Raw genomic sequence first — 20,491 nt, forward strand, 5'->3', positions numbered from 1 at the left:
ACTGTCCATAGTGATTATGGAGCCCAAGAAAATAATAGCAGTCACTGTTTCCATTGTTTCCCCATCTATTTGCCATGAAGTGATGGGACTGGATGCCATGATCTTAATTTTCTGAATGTTGAGCTTTAAACAAGCTTTTTTACTCTCCTCTTTCACCTTCATCAAGAGGCTTTTTAATTTCTCTTCACTTTCTGCCATAAGGGTGGTATTGTCAGCTTATCTGAGGTTATTGATATTTCTCTCCACAATCTTGATTCCAGCTTGTGCTTTATCCAGTCTGGGATTTTGCATGATGTACTCTTTACATCTATGGGCCAAATTAAGTAAAAAATTCCTACCTCAGCCAATCAGTGGCGATTTGAATAATCACTTGGAGTAGGATAGACATTGGGGCATCTTTAAAGTACTAGATGACAGGTTTTCTTTCATGCTTACCATACTGTCTTCAAATCAAACACAGATTTTTTAATATTATATAACATTAAATTTATAATACTATATCTAAATAACAATTTTCACTAGTAAAGTGTTGGAAAAGAAGCTAATGCATTTGCTTAGCCCATGCGTTTAAAACAACAACAAAACGGAGACACTCACCACAAGTTTTCCAATCACCATGATTGACAGAAACACAATAATGCACAGTGTTGGGTTAGCTGCTTGCATACATTCCCACATGTTTTCAATCCATTCACCACAGAGGATGCGGAATACCACCAAAAAGGAGTGGTAGAAATCCCCCATGTGCCAGCGTCGTAAACATAGGACTTCAGGATCACAGGACTTTAAATGATTCTTTTTGGAACTGAATTTAGAGCCGAAAAGCTGCATGCCAACTACTGAGAAAATAAAGACCACAATGGCCAAGACCACAGTCAGGTTTCCAAGGGCTCCAACGGAATGGCCAATGATCTTAATCAGTGTGTTTAAAGTTGGCCAGGATTTGGCTAACTTGAAGACCCTCAGCTGTAAAAATAATAATAATAAAAAAAAAGACAATAAACAAAAATGGAAGAAAAACCTGTTAGGACAAATTCCACCTGCTCAGCTATATTCAAATGACTTGTTCCCAAACCATAGCATTTATAACTTTCAAAAGTCTTTTCAAAGCCAAATCCATCCTAAACATGGTCAGCAACACCATGCCCCAATCTGATATTCACCTGTATCTATTTTTAGTTTTAAAAACGAAACATTTGGTCTAATTTTTTTAAATGATAAAGACTTTGGGATCATAATGGTGGAACTGAGTGTACACATTAATTAAACAAAATTAATATATTGGATAAATTATACCTGTATAATATTATACCTGTATAATATTATTATAATATTAATACCTGTAATACCTGTAATATCAATGCCTATATAATACCTGTAATAATATTATATACAGGAATAAATTATGCTTGTATAATATTGGTTGTTGCTGTTGTTTAGTCACTAAGTCGTGTCTGACTATTTTGTGATCTTCATGGACTGTAGCCCACCATGCTCCTCTGTCCATGGGATTTCCCAGACAAGAATACTGGAGTGGGTTGCCATTTCCTTCTCCAAGGGATCTTCTCCAGGGATCAAATCTGCATCTCCTGCATTGCAGGCAGGTTATTTACTGCTGCACCACTGGGGAAGCCCCCAATATGATGTTGTTCAGTCGCTAAGTCATGTCCAACATTTTGTGACCCCATGGACTGCAGAATGCCAGGCTTCCCTGTCCTTCACTATCTATGCTAAGGGTCAAAAACTCTGGGCCCAGGGCCAGATCCATCCCATTACCTGCTTTCATATGGCCTGAGAGGTGAGAAAGTTTTTTATAACTTTAAATGGTTGGAAATAATTTTTTAAACATTTCATTACACATTAAAATTGTATAAAGTTCAAATTTTCATGTCTGTAAATAAAGTTTTATTGCAACACTGCCATGCACATGCGTACTATAATGTCTACAGCTATTTTTGTGCTATGATGGCAAATTGAGAGGTTTCTACAGTGACCATATGGCCTGTAAGACTGAAAAAAGTTACCATCTGGTGTTTACAGACAAAGTTTGTTAACTCCTGCATTATATAATTGAGCTTACAAGTTGATGTATTGTGCCTAGGAGGAAAAAGGCAATCAACTACTCAAGCCATGTTCTCTTTTTCCAGAGAGAAATTCTCTCCATGGAAACGTATAGACCTTATAGGAGACAATAACAGAAAAAAGCACAGTAACTAGTTTCACAGATTATTTCTTATATTAACTTTTAATGTAAACCAATGGTTTCACTCCAAAGTAAAATCCTGTTAAGTGTCAACTTTTGGGTTGGCCCAAAAGTTCATTTGGGTTTTTCATAAGATGTTAAAGAAAAACCTGAACAAACTTTTCGGCCAACCCAATATTTGCGGAGGGGCAGGGAGATACTGCAGGTCAGTCAGACTTCTAATACAAGAGAGGGGCCACTGCTGTCTACACAGAGGGGAACTGGAGGCATCTCAGGGAGAAAATGTGGTTCTATTCTTGTCCACAGACAAAGTCATAGAACTCCTTGCCTCAGAGCATAGCTGTAATAAGCCTAACCATTAGTAAAGCAAATGTAATTTTGTTCACTCAAGCACCAATAAAACTTTAGGGAGCAGCCTGATAATGCCTGATTTTAAGCAGTGTGATTTTCTAATATATGCCAACTATAAAATGTATGCTTAAGTAACTGAATCAAATGTCTTATTTCATAGGTTGAGAAATCCTATCCACAGAGAAGGAGAAATATTGTATGACACCCTTTATATGTGAAATCCAAAAAGAAATTATATAAATGAATTTACTTGAAAAACAGAAAGAGACTCACAGACTTAGAGAATGAATTTATGGTTGCCGGGGAGAAGGATGGGGGGGAGAGATAGTTAGGGAGTTTGTGATGGACATGTACACACTGGTATATTTAAAGTGGATAACCAACAAGGACCCACTGTATAGCACATGGTACTTTTTTCAATGTCACATGGCAGCCAGGATGGAAGGTGATGGGCCATGTCTTATATTTTCCCTAGACCACAAAGTCCTTGAAGGCAGTGTTTCCCTCACCTGTGAGCCTTCCCCCGTACATATCAGGTACTCGGCAAAGGTTACTGGGGTGCTGCCGGTGGTTTGTGGATGAAGGGCAAAGACTACAGAAAAGGACCGTGCTACTGGCAGCAATGAGGAGGGACGCTGTGGGACAACACCCGCCGGCAGCACCTGCCCCCATCCGGGCTCTGTAGTACATACCCCCTTGGTGAGCTCAGCTGTGAGGGAGCCTGGCTTAGAGTTCTGTGGGGGAAGAAATGGTTGGAGGGGGTTGCATACAAAGCAAGGAGCACATCCTGACACCAGAAGACATAAGTTTACGTCTGGTTGCCTGAAGGGTCATCTTGTGGCAGGGGAGGGAGGAGAGGAGGGGTTCAACTGAGAAGACTGTATGGGACTCACAAGTGTATTATAGACCTGGGTGGCAGGAGGAGTGTGATTCTGCTTCTCAGATTAAGGTAAGACGGTAAGCTTTATTCTGAAACTAGTTGTTGAACTCACTGAAGACTCTTCAATCCTGGCAGATAAGTTATTCAGTAAAATAAGAAAGTAAGTGCCTTACCACTCTTAAGGAACGAAATGATATCCAACTCCCAGAAACTATATGGTTTAATATCACATCTGCCAAACTTAGAAGAGCAACAACGCTGTCAAAGATGTTCCATCCTCGACGAAAGTAGTGGTAGGGATCCAGCGCAATGATTTTTAGGCACATTTCAGCCATGAAAATGCCAGTGAAAACCTACAGTGAGACAGAAGAAAAAAATGAGAAAAAGAAGGTATATCCAAGGGAATTACAGAAGTTACCAAAAAAAATAAACTTTATTCTCATACTTGATACAATATACCCTGCAGTCCATGAAAAAAACATCTACCACTGTAGCATGGACTTCACTTTACCTTTGCCCCTCTCCCCACCACCCCGTCCCACCATGGCCTCCACTCCAGTATCACCAAGCTAACAGGCATCAGGATGGAGAATAAATATTATTTTCCATTCTGTTAAAAAAAATAAAGCAAAATTGGCTTCTTGGTAGATGGCAGAGTAATAGGAAGAGTCAAGCAATTCCTCCTCTGAATTCTCTTTAAGATACTAATAACTCCAAAGTGAGGGGAGTACACAACAGCTCTGAAAAGTAAAGATAATTATCATTCATAAACCAAAAAACAAGAGCAGTTTATCTAAACACTCAATCTCAACACTTTGGTCAGAAAAAAAAATTTTTTTTTTTTAAATTTTTAAGGGCCCGGAACAGAGAATTGAAAGAAAGACACTACCAGACAGCAGCAACCTGATAGAGCGGATAAACCCTGAGTTGGTTATGGTTGAGAGAAAGATTAGTGATTCAGAATATAATCTTAAAAACTACCTCAGAATGCAGGGCACATCATTCCAGAACAAAATATTAAAGCATTAAAAGAAGGGGGCAAGAGTTTAAAAAGCACTAAACTATGTCTTTTCCACGGGAAAAATAATTATTTGTCTTTAACAATTAGATAAATACAGGCTTAAGAAATTTGCAAAATGTTGCACAGTAGCCAAATTCAAAGTTAAATCTATCTCCTATACCTTTGCAGAAAATAAGGCAAGGCATTTCTTCATAGCAAATAGCACATTCTCTATCATAAACACACACAGAAATTAAGCAGAAATGAGAAAAACCATAGTGTGAAAATAATACAGTAGTATAAAAAGGGTTTTTGTTTTTTGTTTTTTGTTTTATAAAAGAGCGTTGGACTTCCCTTGTGTCTCAGATGGTAAAAAATCCACCTGCAATGTGGGAGGCCTGGGTTCAATCCCTGGGTTGGGAAGATCCCCTGGAGAAGGAAAAGGCTACCTACTCCAGTATTCTGGCCTAGAGAATTCCATGGACTATACAGTTGCAAAGAGCTAGACACAACTGAGTGACTTTCACATAAAAAGGGTTAAAAATCTTCTTAAATGTTGTTCATTATAAGACTCTCCTCTTTAATTCTGGAAACAACAGCAACAACCTATAAATGATTAAATCTCTTTATTAAAAGTAACAGGTGGTCTATTTTTATAAATAATGAAATGACTATTTGTAAAATTCAACCCTAAAATAAAATGACACAAGTTAAAAGGATGGGCAAAGCTAAACCCCAGATAGGCAAATAAAAAGAAATCAAGAGTGGCAGAGAAAAATCAAAGCTCATATCTATCGTTTCCCTTTAAATATTGCTGCCTGTGTGTGTGTACTAAGTCTCTTCAATCCTATCCGACACTTTCCAGTCTTGTCTGACTCTTTGCGACCCTATGGACTTGAGCCCACCAGACTTCTCTGTCCATGGGATTCTCCAGGTAACTGGAGTTGGTTGCCTTGCCCTCCTCCAGGGGATCTTCCTGACCCAGGGATCAAACCCGCATCTCCTGTGGCTACTGCACTGCAGGCGAATTCCTTACTGCTGAGCCATCAGGGAAGCCCCCAATATTGCTGTCTGTCTCTAAAACGCCACAACCAGTGCCTAAAAGCATGCAGGGTTGTGTGTTCCAGTTAACTGTGCAGGATTCATCTCCATCCCCTTTTGACCCACTCTTCCTCCTCCTGTCTCCTTCAGGCTTTAGGTGTCTTAGCCTGACAGCATCACTAGATGCCTGGGGAACCATCAGTTTTGCAATGCAATTCATTTGCTACTTTTGACTTCTTGGGAGCTCAATGGACTCCCCTTGATTCAAGCAATTCTGAAGCCTAGAGAGCCTATTTCTGAGTGTAGTCCACAGAACTCCACAGGCCAGCTTATTCCTGCTCCACCCATCAGAGGATGGAAGTCTGAATGTGTTCCTTCAAGCCCACTGCTCCAAGGCCTCCCATCATCACCATCATGGGGGCACAACAGATGAGGTGGCTGCTTTCTTTTTGCATGTGTAGTGAATGGGGTGAACGGAAGGGATGCACAGGCTACATAATCAGCTTTGCATGTTTCTCTTCAATTTCCAGGACCCAGGGTCCAGCTGCCGCCTGTGTTTTCAGACTCCAACAATGTTTCTGTGCCTCCTTTGGCCTCTGGAGAAGAATGTCACTTAATTAGCCACCTTCCAACTGCAAAATGCAACTTCACCTCAGTACCTGGGATGCCTGGTCGGTGGGAAATATGAGAGGTGGGCTTTGGTTACTTCCAATAGTTGGATCAACAGGTGAAGTGATAGATAGACCACCTTTGAAATTGGGAAGCCCTGTCTATGGAGACAACCCTGTCAGAGATTTTTTGAGTATTCTCTGGAACTTATTCAATAACTCTATCTACCAGGAGGTACTGAAAGATGGGCCCTGCTGACTCTGCTGAGGTAGGTACTGTGGCCCTGAGGTCACATAACATTCTCCCTCCAAGTGAAACAACCTCATTCTGGGACACCTCAACAGGAGAGAACTAAACACCCTGGCCTGGATCCCAGAAGACCCAGCCTGTTAGAAGGTAATCTCTGTGTCAGGTTCATCGTGCAACATGGAACCTAATCCAACACATGCATACCCAAAGGGCACTTCTTCCTAAAGGCAGTATGTGAAAAAGAACTTAAATACAGACTATCTATAAGGAGACCCACTCTGGGCTTATACTGCAGTTCCCTGCTCTTCTTCATGGGATATGGAACCAAAGGTGACAGGCAACTGTCTACAGTTCTACACCATCCTAAACTTTATGCATACAGGCAGCTCTGTGGACCAACTCCTGATTCAATAGGTACTTTGGGTTCTTGTCAATGTAAAAAAATTTTTAAACATCCACACATATACATACTTGGGAATATTCTGTGATGTAAAAATGATAATCTTTTCTAGTAGGACCATAAGAAATTAGTTTCTTCTTTGTAGTTCCCTTGTTTTTAAAATTAAAAAACAAGTATTGCTTTTTAAATTAGAAAAATAACATAAAACTTTAAGAAGAAAAAACTTGACATTCTGATAAGATTTTTAGCTAATTAACTCATTAGCAAATTAGGGTAGAACATTCACTGGGTACTTGCTATTTCTGATACTTGGGAAACTAATTTGCCCTTGGGCCTTCTGCAGGAATTATGAATTAAAGTGAACAGTTCTTGAAAAGTCTGTTCCCCTATCTTAGTTTTCCCAATTTAACTGAGACTACAGAAGCAGGTTCATCTGGAACCCCACCCCAGCTCACTCTCCACCTAGCAACCCACTCCTGGGAAAGTAAACCTCCTTCAGCTTCCAGGCCCTGACTCACCTTTACAGGGAAAATAACACTTAGCAATGGCAGTCACATTATTTTGTGACAAATGATGTCATCAACATCACTAGGTACCATGGTACTCATCACCATGGGTCCTTGGATATGGTTAATATTTTCTTGATTATCCAAGATAGTTGACCTTTTAAGACGTCTACTTACAGACTTCCTGGGTTGCACAGTGGAGAAGAATTTGCCTGCCACTGTGGGGGACACAGGTTCGGTCCCTGGTCCAGAAAGATTCCACATGCTATGGAGCAATGAAGCTCAGGAGCCACAACTGCTGAGGCCGCATGCCCGGAGCCTGCGCTCAGCAACAGGAGGAGCCCCCGCTCCTCACCACGTCGAGAAGCCTCGGCACCGCAACGAAAAGCAGCCCACACTCACTACAACTAGAGAAAGCTATAGAGCAAAGCAACAAAGACTCAGCACAGCCAAAAAACAAGATGTCTACTTGCTTCTGTCTTAGCAATGAATGACTCTTTAGTCATCCATTAGATGACTAAAGACATCCCTTAGCATACTAGACAGTGAGCAGGGGGCCCATTGAAAGTTACTGAAATGGGTAAAAATAAAATTCTAACGGTCAGTTTTTCCCTCGACTCCACCTAAGAGGACCAAAGACCCATGTTAGGTTAGACCATGCACAAGATATCTAGACTTGAAAGAGTCATAATTCAAAGTTTGAAATATGTTCCATATTTTTAAAAATCTAGAATTACCAAGTTCCCTGTGTACAATATATTCTCAAAATTCTGGTCCATTTTGTAATGCTCCATGGCCAAGAAGACAGTGTTGATTATGATACAGATGGTGATGGCCAGCTCAGTGAAGGGATCAGTCATCACGGTTCTCAGGACCTTCTTAATGCCTAGCCACCAGGGGCTACAGTCCCACACGAGGTATTTGGACGCCAGATTTTCCCCACACGGGAGGCACGGCTCCTGTGATTTTTCTTGTTCTGGAGAAGAAGAGTGAAAAAGCACCTGAGGAGTTAGCGCTGCACCGGTCTGGCTGCTCTTTGCCTGGGTGTCCTTGTTCCCTCTTCCCTGGCACCTTCTGTGCTACAGCACGATCAGTCAGGAAGACTGCTGATGTGCAGCTAAAAAGGTTTCCCACACTTGGCTTTCATGTGGCATGGTCGAGTAAAAGCCTTTATATGTGTTATGAGCACCTGGGAGCGGGGCTGCACTGTCAGAGATACGGATGGGAAAGTCAACACTGACTGGCTGTGAACCCATGAGAGAGACAGACATGAGCCCAAGTTACGTTCACCCAAGGCAGACCAAGGTGGTGGCTATACCAGAGCACAGGAAGCTACCAGGGCCCAGGGGAAAGGGAGATATTCATCAGGGCCATCTGTAAGCACCGAAACAAAAGGCATGCAGTCAGTTGATTTCAGGTCAGAAAAGGCACCCTGATTTCCACAGTGTTAGGGCTTCATGAGGGGACTCAGAAGTGCTAAGAATCCATTTAACCCCATTCTCGCTAGAACCTGAGTCCTGCCCTTGAACACCAACCCCTCAGTTTGGTCCCTATTACCTGTTGTTAATCAGGTCCCTCAGATGGTACCAGCCTGCATGCACAGGTCTTCTATTGTTCATGACAGATTCCTATTCTAACTTCATTGACAACTGTCACCTCCTGGAAACTTCTATGTCTTCTCCCCTTTGGCTGACTATCATTGTCACTGAAACCTCCTGTGACTGTGTGGCCTGAACAGGAAGTCTTCTTGGTGCTGTTGGTCCCACCATTACCCAAGTGGCAGCTCAGGGTAGGCCCATAGGGAAGGCCCGTTTCTTAAAAGCCATGTTGCTCACACGCTCCAAAGAAGCACTGGGAGTCACTCTGCAGAAGTACCCATGGTGGGTTGCAGAGGGCTTCTAGGGAGCTGGAGAGAGGGAGAAGGGAAGGACACTGTTGAGCTTAGGCTCCCCCTTGGTCTGGGAGGCAGAACTTACCCTGCATAGTAATGGTAAGGATGCTGACGGCACTCAGCGCTCTCTGCCTTTGGAAGGAGTCTCCGTGCTCATCACAGTGGTCCACTGACAGATTCTGGGACAGTCGTTTGGTTTGCTCAAGGAGGTGCGGCTGTAAGAGAAGGCATGGTGGACCTTCTGAGGGAAGGGGCGGCCTCTCCTCAAAAGCTGACAAACTGTTTCAATGACACATGCAGTGAAGATGCTCAACTCACTTCAACTTCATTGCATGCCAAAGGTTCAATTTTCTTAATTCACATTTAATACATAAGAGGAATATGGGTTGAATATTCATATTTTTATGTATGCACATTTCTAGAGTTTAGAGTCATACCTACAGAAACATTTATTTCTTTGTGTTGTATTCATTGTCAACAAAAAGCCAAAAAAAAAATTTACAAAAACTAATGCACAATGGTTTGGGGTATGAAAGCAATAAAAAGTGTAATTTAGAAACAATGTTTGAAAGGGGCAGAAGTGGAGGATAAATTCAGAAAGGTGAATTGAGGCCAGACAGTGAAGTGCCTTGACTGGCTGTCTAAATAGATTTTAAACAGACAATAACTCAGACCTTCCTAGTGTTTCAGGGGTTAAGACTCTGCACATCTAATGAAAGGGGCATGGGTTTGATCCCTGTTGGGGAACCAAGATCCCACATGCCATGTGGCAAAAATACCAAAAACAAACAATAAAAAAAAACCCAAAACAAAACAAAAAAATTTTGTAACTAAGAAGGATAGTCATATAAAGATCACAAAATCCTTATACTAGTAAACTTCAGGTACTGTTTCAGGCTGTGTCTAAGAGTTTATTGATTTTCACCTTATCTAAAATTCTAAAGTATCTAGAAATTAAAAGACATAAACCTCATAAACCTTCAGCTATCCAGAAAACTCAGGTATCTGTAATTACTTATTCCCCTAAAAGTTCTGACCAACCATGGCCTTATAGGGAACTATCCCTTTGTTCTAAAGGCAGCCTATAGTCTTACAATAGCCATTTCTTATTATTCTATTAACAGTTAAAGGGAAAAGACATTTTATATTAAGAATGAGGAAAAACATCCAAAATACTAAAAAATGCATGCAATTTTTTGACTATGCTGTGATTTGACAGCAAAGAAGCCTAGTCTAAACCATGGGATCTTACCCTGTCACTCCACCAGCGGGGGAGGTCCATCCATCTACTTCTTCAAAGGCCCCTGCATTCTCTTTCCCCATCCCAGGATCAGATATGCACACCCACTTTCTGCCTCCTTCATCTTTCCACTACGTCAGGAAGGAGGCTCTAGCCATTATTCCCTGGCCTGTATCTCCAACATCCTCCTCTCTTCTGATTTCTCTTCCTCAGAACTAAAGCATGTTCAAACATCCCCCACCTTAAATAAGATTTCTTTTTCTGCATCACACCCTCTCATAGCTTCTTTTCGGCATGTCCCACTGCCTAAACAAGAGCCTGGCTTGAATGCCCCATGATGCTGCTGCTCAGTCCCTAGTCACGTCCCACTCTTTGCAATCCCATGGACTGCAGCACGCCAGGCTTCCCTGTCCTTCACTATCTCCCGGAGTTTACTCAAAGCATGTCCATTAAGTCAGCAATGGTATCCAACTATCTCATCCTCTTCACCCCCTTCTCCTCCTTCCCTTAATCTTTCCCAGCATCAGGGTCTTTCCCAATGAGTTGGTGCTTTGCATCAGGTGGCCAAAGTATTGGAGCTTCAGCATCAGTCCTTCTAATGAATATTCAGGGTTGATTTCCTTTAGGACTGACTGACTTGATCTCCTTGCTGTCCAAGGAACTCTCAAGAGTCTTATTTAGCACCACAGTTCAAAAGCATCAACTCTTTGGTGCTCAGCCTTCTTTACGGTCTAATTCTCACATCCAAACATGACTACTGGAAAAACCATTCGTGTGCTAGCTAAGTCGCTTCAGTTGTATCCAACTCTTTGCAACCCTGTGGACTATAGCCCACCAGGCTCCTCTGTCCATGGGATTCTCCAGGCAAGAACACTGGAGTGGGTTGCCATGCTCTCCTCCAGGGGAATCTTCCCAACCCAGGGATCAAACCCACATCTCTTGCATCTCCTGCATTGGAAGGTATGTTCTTTACTAGGACCACCGGGGAAGCCCTTAACTTTGACTTCATGGACCTTTGTCAACAAAGTGTTGTCTCTGCTTTTTAATATGCTGGCTAGCTTTGTCATAGCTTTTCTTCCAAGAAGCAGGCATCTTTTAATTTCATGGCTGCAGTCACCATCCGCAGTGATTTTGGAGTACAAGAAAATAAAATCTGTCACTGTTTCCACTTTTCCCCCATCTATTTGCTGTGAAGTAATGGGAGCAGATACCATTATCTTAGTTTTTTTAATGTTAAGTTTTAAGACAGCTCTTTCACTCTCTAGGCATCTCAAAATTGGTATGTGCATAAATTAACTTGCTATCTTCCTTGCACCCCAGAACATGTTCTTTGCTCATCTCAGTAGATTACTCACCAACAGGTCAGCTACCCAAGCCATAAAACGGCATCATCCCCACCCTCATCATTCCCATCCTCTGTATATAGTCACTTGCCAAATCTTTTCCTCTGTAGATCCACTGTAACCTGTTCATCTCTCTTCATCCTCACTGCCCTAACCACAGTTGAAGCCACTTCCACCTCTTACTTGGATCACTGCGACAGCTTCTTAATTGGTGGCCTCCAGTCTCACCCTCCTCCAATCCCCTCTCTTCAATGAATCCAGGATTTCCACAAAGTAAATCTGGTCTTATCACTCTTCTGCTTAAAACCTTTCCATACTGTTTATCCCTTGCATATAGGATAAAGAATGAACTCCTTGGTTTGGCTTCAAGGACTATTGTAAATAGTCCACATCTTACCACTAGAGCCTCTTGCCACCATCCCCACCAACCTCACACACACACACACACACACACACACACACACAGGTGTGTGTGCATGTGCACATTTTCTATTGGGTCGTGTTCTACTCTCCTTTGCTTCCAGGCCTATGCATGTGTTGTTCTCTCTGCATGTGGAGCTTCATTCTTCCTTTAACCTGGTTAATTCATCCCGTCAGCTTACACACTGCTTCCTCTAGGAACTTTTTTCTGATCCACTGCTCTTTTCTGTTCCTATCAAGTCTGGGGCTGGCGGTCTGAAACAGATGTTATTGTTGGTCCCATCCATACATCCTCAGGCTTTCTTTGGCAACCCAAATAACTTTCACCCTAACACATAGCAAGTCATAAATTATTGTTTCCTGACTCCAGAAGTCTTGAACCAACGATAGGCCAAAGGTAGTGTATAAATAGTGCCCTCAGTCCAAGGAGATTAAACTGACTTAATAACGCACATCAATTGACCACCTTCTTTTCCAGGTATCGCTTCTCCCCTCCTTTCTCAGTACTTCCTGTAATCACTTCCCAAATAATCTACTTGTCTAATGTCTCTAACATTTGCCTTGGAGGAAATAAACACTGCCCCTAAGACATGGCTCCTGCTCTGCTCTCCCTGTGACCAAATGTTGGTTATCACTCCAAACAGTAACTGCCTTCTTGTCACTGTGCCTGCATTATGAGATGTCTGTGTTATATATCCCATGTATCCCCAGTACCTACTCCAGTGCCAAATAAACAGTCAACACTTTAAACAGACATTTGTAAATTAATAGATAACTGAATAGACCCATGGAAGCAGGGAAGTATGTGCAAATGGATGAATGGATAAATGACTGACTAAATGAATGAATCCTTTCAATTAGGTTGACAACTTGACCTGTCCCCCTGAGCAGTGCTCAAATATCATTAGTTCCTTGGTCAAAACTTGCCTTTTTTGAAGAATCTTCATCAGAATCTGATCCTGGAATCTGGTCTTGCCCAGACTTTCTTAAAAAGAAGGATTTTCTTTTCTTACTACCAAATAGCTTTCTCTTCTTTGGGGAAAAAGATGATGCTTCAAGGGAATTAAGTGAACTTCTGTCAATTCCCATGGCAACCAGAGCCTTAAAAAGTGAACAAAAGCAATTAATGAACAGATCACACTCCTCATAGAACACTGCAAACGACTTCCACCTTGGTGAGCATTCTCCCCTCTCTTCTGGTAGCAATGGACCATTTCAACTGCAAATTGCCCAACTGGAGTATGCTAGCTTCATCACTGTTTATGTGGGGAATGTGTCCTGTTTGTTCATGATATTCCAGCCCTTGAAGACAGGGTTGACTCTCCAATATCTCTGTGCCACTAACCCTTAGCACAGTGTCCTGTTTGTGCTAGGTACTCACTAAATGTCTGAGTTTAATGATGCAGCTATCAAGCACTTAAGAGGGGTTTCCTCCTGACAAATCTCTGCAGAGGATGCTTTTCTTGAATCTTAAAACTGACACAGATGTACAGAACAGACTTTTGGACTCTGTGGGAGAAGGTGAGGGTGGGATGTTTCGAGAGAACAGCATCGAAACATGTATATTATCTAGGGTGAAACAGATTACCAGCCCAGGTTGGATGCATGAGACAAGTGCTCGGGTCTGGTGCACTGGGAAGACCCAGAGGGAGCGGGTAGAGAGGGAGGTGGGAGGGGGGGGATCGGGATGGGGAATACATGTAAATCCATGGCTGATCCATGTCAATGTATGACAAAACCCACTACAATATTGTAAAGTAATTAGCCTCCAACTAATAAAAATAAATGAAAAAAAAAACTGTCTTGAAATCTTAAAACTGAATCTTAGAATCTAAGAACTGAAAAAATATCAAGATGTCAGTGAAACAATAAGAAGGGCCTGTAAATATAACAGGAATTACAAGAAGGGAGAGATGATCATGACTATCATCTCCACAGCCATGATTGCTTTCCAAATGCTCTCAAGCAAAGTCCCTGGACACAAATATCTCCAGCTTCCCACAAGAAAGCCTAGAGCAGAGCCTTCCTTTTCACACATTTATCTAGCCAGCAATTTTGGATCTGTCTTTGAAGGCTCACATTCAGAAAGCCAAAGATTATCAAAATCCCTTTCTCAAGAGCCCTGTGCCTGGGCATCTTCGTGAGAGACTGTAACAGAGCCAGCTTCAAGGGGCCTAAAAATCTCTCAGAAAATCACCAGTTGGGAAAGCACTGAGGCCAGGCCTTGTGCAGAAACCTTAAGTGTCAGACCTCACAGCCTCTGGGATTCCCCCAAGCAGATCCCACTAACAGATATCATGTTCCCCTACCTCCTTCTCCTCCTTTAACAGCTGCTGGGCTTCCTGAAACATCTTCTCCTTGGCTTCTGTTTCAGCAGCTACATTCTTGTTCTGTTCCTCATAAGTCATGGTGACAACAGCCAGGGTTAAGTTAACCAAGTAGAAAGAGCCCAGGAAGATGACCACCACAAAGAAGAGGACAGAGATGAGCCCTGAGGTACGCACGGTCTGTAAGGGACAGAACACACGGGGTGACCTCACCTGGAGCAGAGATTATACAGTAGTAATTGGTCTCTCCCCAGCCTTGATTGACTCAGCTGCCCACAACCTCATCTATTGCCTCCCCCATCAACTGGAGCTCCTGATGCTCTGTCCCTCAGTGAGGAAGTACCATCTGCACGTTCACACAGAAGTCCTAGTGACTTGACTATGACTTTCTCATGGGTATTTGTGTTTTTTACATAAAAACGGCAAGAAAGAACAATGCAGCATGAAGGCTGAAGTACCAGTGGTGGAGCTGCAGTCAGTGGGGAATCTGGCGAGGGGTGATATTTCTAGGAAGAGTTTTTTGTACTCTTCTTCCAGATATCACATTTATAGTCTTTTTGATGTTTCTAACGGAATTCTAAAAGAGAATTTAACAGCACAATGGTTAAGGATAAAAAAATACATGACAAAGGTGAAGGAAAGATGGTTGGTTATAAATAAACGATAGATAAGTGGTGGAAAGGGAGAGAGGGAGAGAGGGAGGCAGGGAAGCAGGGGGCAGGCAGCAGGGGGAGGTGGAGAGAGGGAGGGGGAAATAGAATGAATAAATAAATAACCTGTCGATAAAGCTTCTCCCAGGAATCTTGGGTCATAAGCCGGAACATGGCAAGAAAAGACCAGCCAAAGTTGTCAAAATTTGTGTAATTATAGTCAGGGTTTTTTTTGGTTTCTGTGCAGTTATATTGTTCAGGACAAGCGCTAGATATTGGAAACAAAGGAACAGAAAAATAATTACATACTCTCCAGCCGAGCCCCACCCCCCGCCCCCAACCTGCCCTGCACACACACACACCCTGCCCAGGGCACTGGTTCTCCCAAGAATAATGAGCTCACACTCAAAACTCCTAGGTGAAGAGAACATTTGTAGAGTGTCATCCCTCATCTTCCAAACCTCCCAGTCTATGTCTAAACATGGGTATTCATAGACTCTTCTCAAACACATTGATTAGAAAGTTCACATTGGCAGTTTTTCATTAAAAAAATGAAGTGTAGTGACTTAGTGAAAAATTTACAGTTAAAAAAAAAAAGGACATACAATGAATTGATGTCTCCCTCTCTCCCCAGACACCCAGTCCCACTTTATAAAGGCACAATTAAACAGTTACTTTAATTTTCCAGAAGTCTTCTATGACTATGAAAGCACATGTCTATCAATATACATCTTTTATAATACATGAACATGAGCATTCTTTGAACACTCTCTTGCACTTTGCTTTTTTCATGGAATGATACTGACTGGAGTTCTTTCCATATCAGCATACAAGGAAATGTCTCATTTTTTGTGTGTCTTACATTTCTGGATTTTTATAAATGCTTTGCTAATGCTGAATATTTAGATTACAATTGTTATCAGTCCCCTATTATTACAAACATTTGGGTTTTACTTTAAAAACAGTAGATATCTTGCATATAGGTCTTGCCCACATCACCAAAACACACAACATTGAGTGCATTTATCAAATATACTAAGAGTATGTATTTTTTTAGTTTGAAATGTAGTATTCTTATCAAAGTAACACATTCTGTGGTTTTAAAAACTCACGTGGCACCACAAGGCTTGTAATGAAAACCACTCCAGCATTCTTCAACTTTCATTTATACACCCCAAATTCAACAACTTTTAGCTCTTTCAGGTCCATATCTCTAAACATGATGCTTTTACTGGGAGGAGATCAAGACGGCAGAGAAGGATGCAGAGCTCATCTCCCCCAGTGAATATATCAAAAATAGGTCTACATGTGGAGCAATTCTCAATGAAAACAAACTGGACACTAGCAGTAAACTGGATATAAGAGTGTAAAGAAAGATCCATACAGAGTCAGGTAGGAAGGGAGGGGAAGCAATTAGGTTGGGACTCACACCCATAGGAAGGGGCACAGAAGAAAGGGATATCAGAGGCTCAGAGATCCTTCCTGGGGGGTAAAGGGTTCAAATCACATCCTGGGCAGGCCAGCCCTAGGGTCTAACACTAGGACAAAAAGTTCCCTGAGCTGATTTGAAAACTAGTGGGATTTACAGGAAGGCTATAACAAACTGAGACTCTGCTCACAAGGACATACACATGTCAAAAATGGGCAGAAGACCTAAACAGACATTTCTCCAAAGAAGACATACAGATGGCTAATAAACACATGAAAAATGCTCAACATCACTTATTATGAGAGAAATGCAAATCAAAACTGCAGTGCAGTATTACCTCACACCAGTCAAAATGGCCATCATCAAAAAATCTATAAACGATGCTGCAGAGGATGTGAAGCAAAGAGAACCCTCCTGCACTGTTGGTGGGAATGTAAATTGGTGATGGCCACTATGGAGAACAGTACGGAGATTTCTTAAAAAACTAGGAATAAAAGTACCATACAACCCAGCTATCCTACCACTGGAAACCATTCTAAAAAACACATGTACCCCAGTGTTCACTATTTACATAGCCAGGACATGAAAGCAACCTATATGTCTACTGACAGATGAACAGATAAAGAAGTTGTGGTACACATATACAATGGAATATTACTCGGCCATAAAAAGGAGTGGATTTGAATCAGTTCTAATGAGATGGATGAAACTAGAGCTTGTTACAGGGAGTGAAGTAAGTCAGAAAGAGAAATGCAAATATCATATATAATGCATCCATATGGAATCTAGAAAAATGGTACTGATGAACCTATTTGTAGGGCAGGAATAGAGACACAGACATAGAGAATATAGTTGACACAGTGGGGGAAGGAGAGGGTAGGACTAAATGAGAGTGACACTGAAACATATACATCACCATATGGAAAACAGATAGCTAGTGGGAATTCTCTGTATGACACATGGAGCTCAGCCTGGTGCTCTGTGATAACCTAGAGGGGTGGGATGGGTGGAAGTGGGAGGGAGGTTCCACTTATATATATCTGTGACTGATTGATGCTGATGTATGGCAGAAACCAACACTAGAAAGTAATTATACTCCAATTAAAAATAAATAATAATTTTTTTAAAAAGATGGAAGATCCTGTGTGACACAACCAAGATCCTGCACAGCCAAATAAACAGATATTCTAATTGGAAGGGAAGAAGTAAAACTGTCACTATTTGCAAATGATATGATACTACAGATAGAAAATTAAAGCCTCCATCAAGAAAACTGTTTAGAACTAATAAATGAACTCAGTAAAATTTTAGGAATCAAGATTCAGAAATCTGTTGCATTTTATATACTAAAAATGAACTTATAGGCATGTATGTCCTCTTGAGGATCATTCTGGAGAGCTCAATAAACCTTGTATCAGATTAAAGTCTAACATGTCTAGTAAGTCTGACCTAATCAGAACCTGTGACCACTATAAGACTTCCCTAATTTTACAGACAGGGTTACATCTCTGTTATTTCTCTCTGTATTTACACTCATCACACTTTCAAGAATTTGCTGTACATCTCTCTTCCCTGAAAGAAGTCAGTTTCAAGAGGGCAGCACTCCTTTATATGTACTTGGATTCCTAGGACCTAAGACAGAGTTTGGCACACTGTTGGCCCTTGATACATATTTATTATTAAGAAACAAATGTAGTCTATTTCATCAGAGTGCCTAGCATATTATCTTAATTTGAAATACATTCAGACTTCCCTGGTGGTGAGGAGATAAGCATAGCCTGCCAATGCAGGGAACATGGGTTCAATCTCTGGTCTGGAAAGATTCCACATGCTGAGGGGCAACTAAAGCCCATACGCCACAACTACTGAGCCCACACTCTACGGCCCAGGAGCACAACCAATGAGATCCCTGGAGGCTATGCATCCTAGAGCGCACAGCGCGCCCACAGAGCCTGAGTGTGCAACTGCTGGGGCCTGGGCTCTGCAACAAGAGAAGTCACTGCACTGAGAAGCCCGCACACCACAGTTAGACAACAGCCCTTGCAAACCACAGCTACAGAAAGCCCATGCACAGCAACAAAGATCCAAGGCAACCAAAGGGAAACAACAACATCAAAAAGAGAGACACTCAGTAAACCTTCACTGAATCTTTTAACTCAGAGAGGACTACCTAGAAAGAGGAAGGACATCCCCAGAGGGCTACTAGCTGTTGAGGTGAATGCGTATGAACAAACATACAACAGGGTGGGCAGTCAGAGGCAGTGGTGGTCACAGATCAACAAATAGAAGATGTATGCTGAGATGTCTTGCATCAGGGCCATATCATTGATCAGGAAATAGGTCTAAATGGAGCTTCCAGTCACAATATCCTTTCTGACCTTTGATAGTCTTGAATATCTACTCCATAAAGTTGAAATATCACTATGTTTTCAGTAGGTTTCTTATCAGATACAAATTCAACATAATTTGGGGGAGAGTACAGTTCTAAACATTGGGAATTAATTTTTAATTTAATAATGCATGTCAAAATTTATTTAGACACTTGAAATAATCAGTAGTGTTTGAGAACTATCACCACTGTTTACTTAAGTCATTAGATGAAGACTGTTTGCCACATCATTTCAAATAGATAGAATGAAGAATATAAACATCTTACCTGTTGCCCATCCATGTGCCACACATTTTGAATTCATTGGACTCTTCCTTTTTAAAGCAATAGTCTGAGGGGGAAAGAATTATAAATTCAGGCTGAAAAAAATAGCACTGAAAGGAAAGAGAATAGCAAATATGCCAAATTATGCTAGAAAAAGATGGTCCAGAATCTTCCAAAGTTATCAAGGTGATCAAAGTGATCTCAATGAAATGATCCAGAGAGAAACTAGAGCCTAAGCCCTCAGGATGATGCAAGAAAAGAAAAGGGAGAAGGGGGAGGAAGGAGAAATAAGAGGAGGAAGCAGTGACATGATAGACACTTTGCTTCTCAGTACATAGAACTGAACCAGAGACCATGCTTGGGAGAAGCTGGACACAAGGTCAGCCATGAGAAGCTCAAAAACCAAGAGAGACATGGAGAAAGTATGGCCACATGAAATTCAGGACATGTGAAATTGATATAGGGTTGGCCTCAGAGTGGAGAGGGTGCAACATAAAAGGAGCAACATCACTGAAGAAAATACTTGGGTAGAGGGAGGCAAGTAGTGGGAAGTTGCTGGTCCCCTTTGACCAAAGCCAAGCACTCTGAAGACATCTGTAAAATGTGACAAGGAAGTGGGCAGATATGAAAGCTGACACCACTGTTATAGATGTGCAACTTCAGGCTTTTCCTTCTCCATGAAAACCCAGAGAAGGAGGCAGTTCTCTAAGAAATTCACCTGCCTACATGAGAATCCTAAAGGAACAAGTTATCCAATGCTCCTAAGACACTCATAACACAGACAGATAGATAGTATGAGTGAGGATAAATAAAAAGAAACCATGCACAAACCAAGAAGTGAACGGTGGGGCGTTTACCTTGATAGTTATCCTTTCCACAGGAGTTACTGACACATTTGAATCTCAGATTTCCCCTGAAGAGCTGCTGACCTACCAGGGCGAAGATGCTGAGGCAAAAGAGAGTCAAGATCATCACATCGACAAGCTTCTTCACAGAGTGCAGCAAGGCCCCAACAATGACCTTCAAACCTGAGGAAGAAAACAGGTGTGGGGAGAAGACCCCCACTCACACACACGCTTAAGACACAGGCAAGGAACAGTAAGGCTTCAAAAGTTGTCTGATTGTGGGCTGGCACTGAAAACTGGCCTGACCTGGGATTCTGAAGGTGAAAGTTCTAGTTCCCACTCTGTACCTTAGAAGCTATTTGCCATCAGAGCCATCCACTGGTCTAGGACTTGGCCTCTTTATCCCGCCCTATAGATGCCACAGGGTTTCTCTGAAGGGCAAGTGAGAGAACTC

The 20,491-nt window shown here is 41.8% G+C and overlaps 1 protein-coding gene across 2 annotated transcripts in view; it reads right to left on the minus strand.

The window, feature by feature from the left end:
- SCN11A (sodium voltage-gated channel alpha subunit 11) overlaps positions 1-20,491 on the minus strand; it is an 85,303-nt gene that overhangs the window by 43,642 nt on the left and 21,170 nt on the right. For both annotated transcript variants that reach the window (XM_070455438.1, XM_020899709.2), the window contains 9 exons: positions 20,050-20,220; positions 19,196-19,259; positions 15,237-15,378; positions 14,443-14,640; positions 13,061-13,234; positions 9,216-9,345; positions 7,977-8,215; positions 3,608-3,787; positions 598-966 (listed from right to left, as the gene is read on the minus strand). In XM_070455438.1, coding sequence (XP_070311539.1) covers positions 598-966; positions 3,608-3,787; positions 7,977-8,215; positions 9,216-9,345; positions 13,061-13,234; positions 14,443-14,640; positions 15,237-15,378; positions 19,196-19,259; positions 20,050-20,220 — 1,667 coding nt within the window. The remainder of the gene's footprint in view (positions 1-597; positions 967-3,607; positions 3,788-7,976; positions 8,216-9,215; positions 9,346-13,060; positions 13,235-14,442; positions 14,641-15,236; positions 15,379-19,195; positions 19,260-20,049; positions 20,221-20,491) is intronic.

Source organism: Odocoileus virginianus, chromosome 26 (genome assembly GCF_023699985.2).
Source record: "Odocoileus virginianus isolate 20LAN1187 ecotype Illinois chromosome 26, Ovbor_1.2, whole genome shotgun sequence".
Lineage (NCBI taxonomy): Eukaryota > Metazoa > Chordata > Mammalia > Artiodactyla > Cervidae > Odocoileus > Odocoileus virginianus.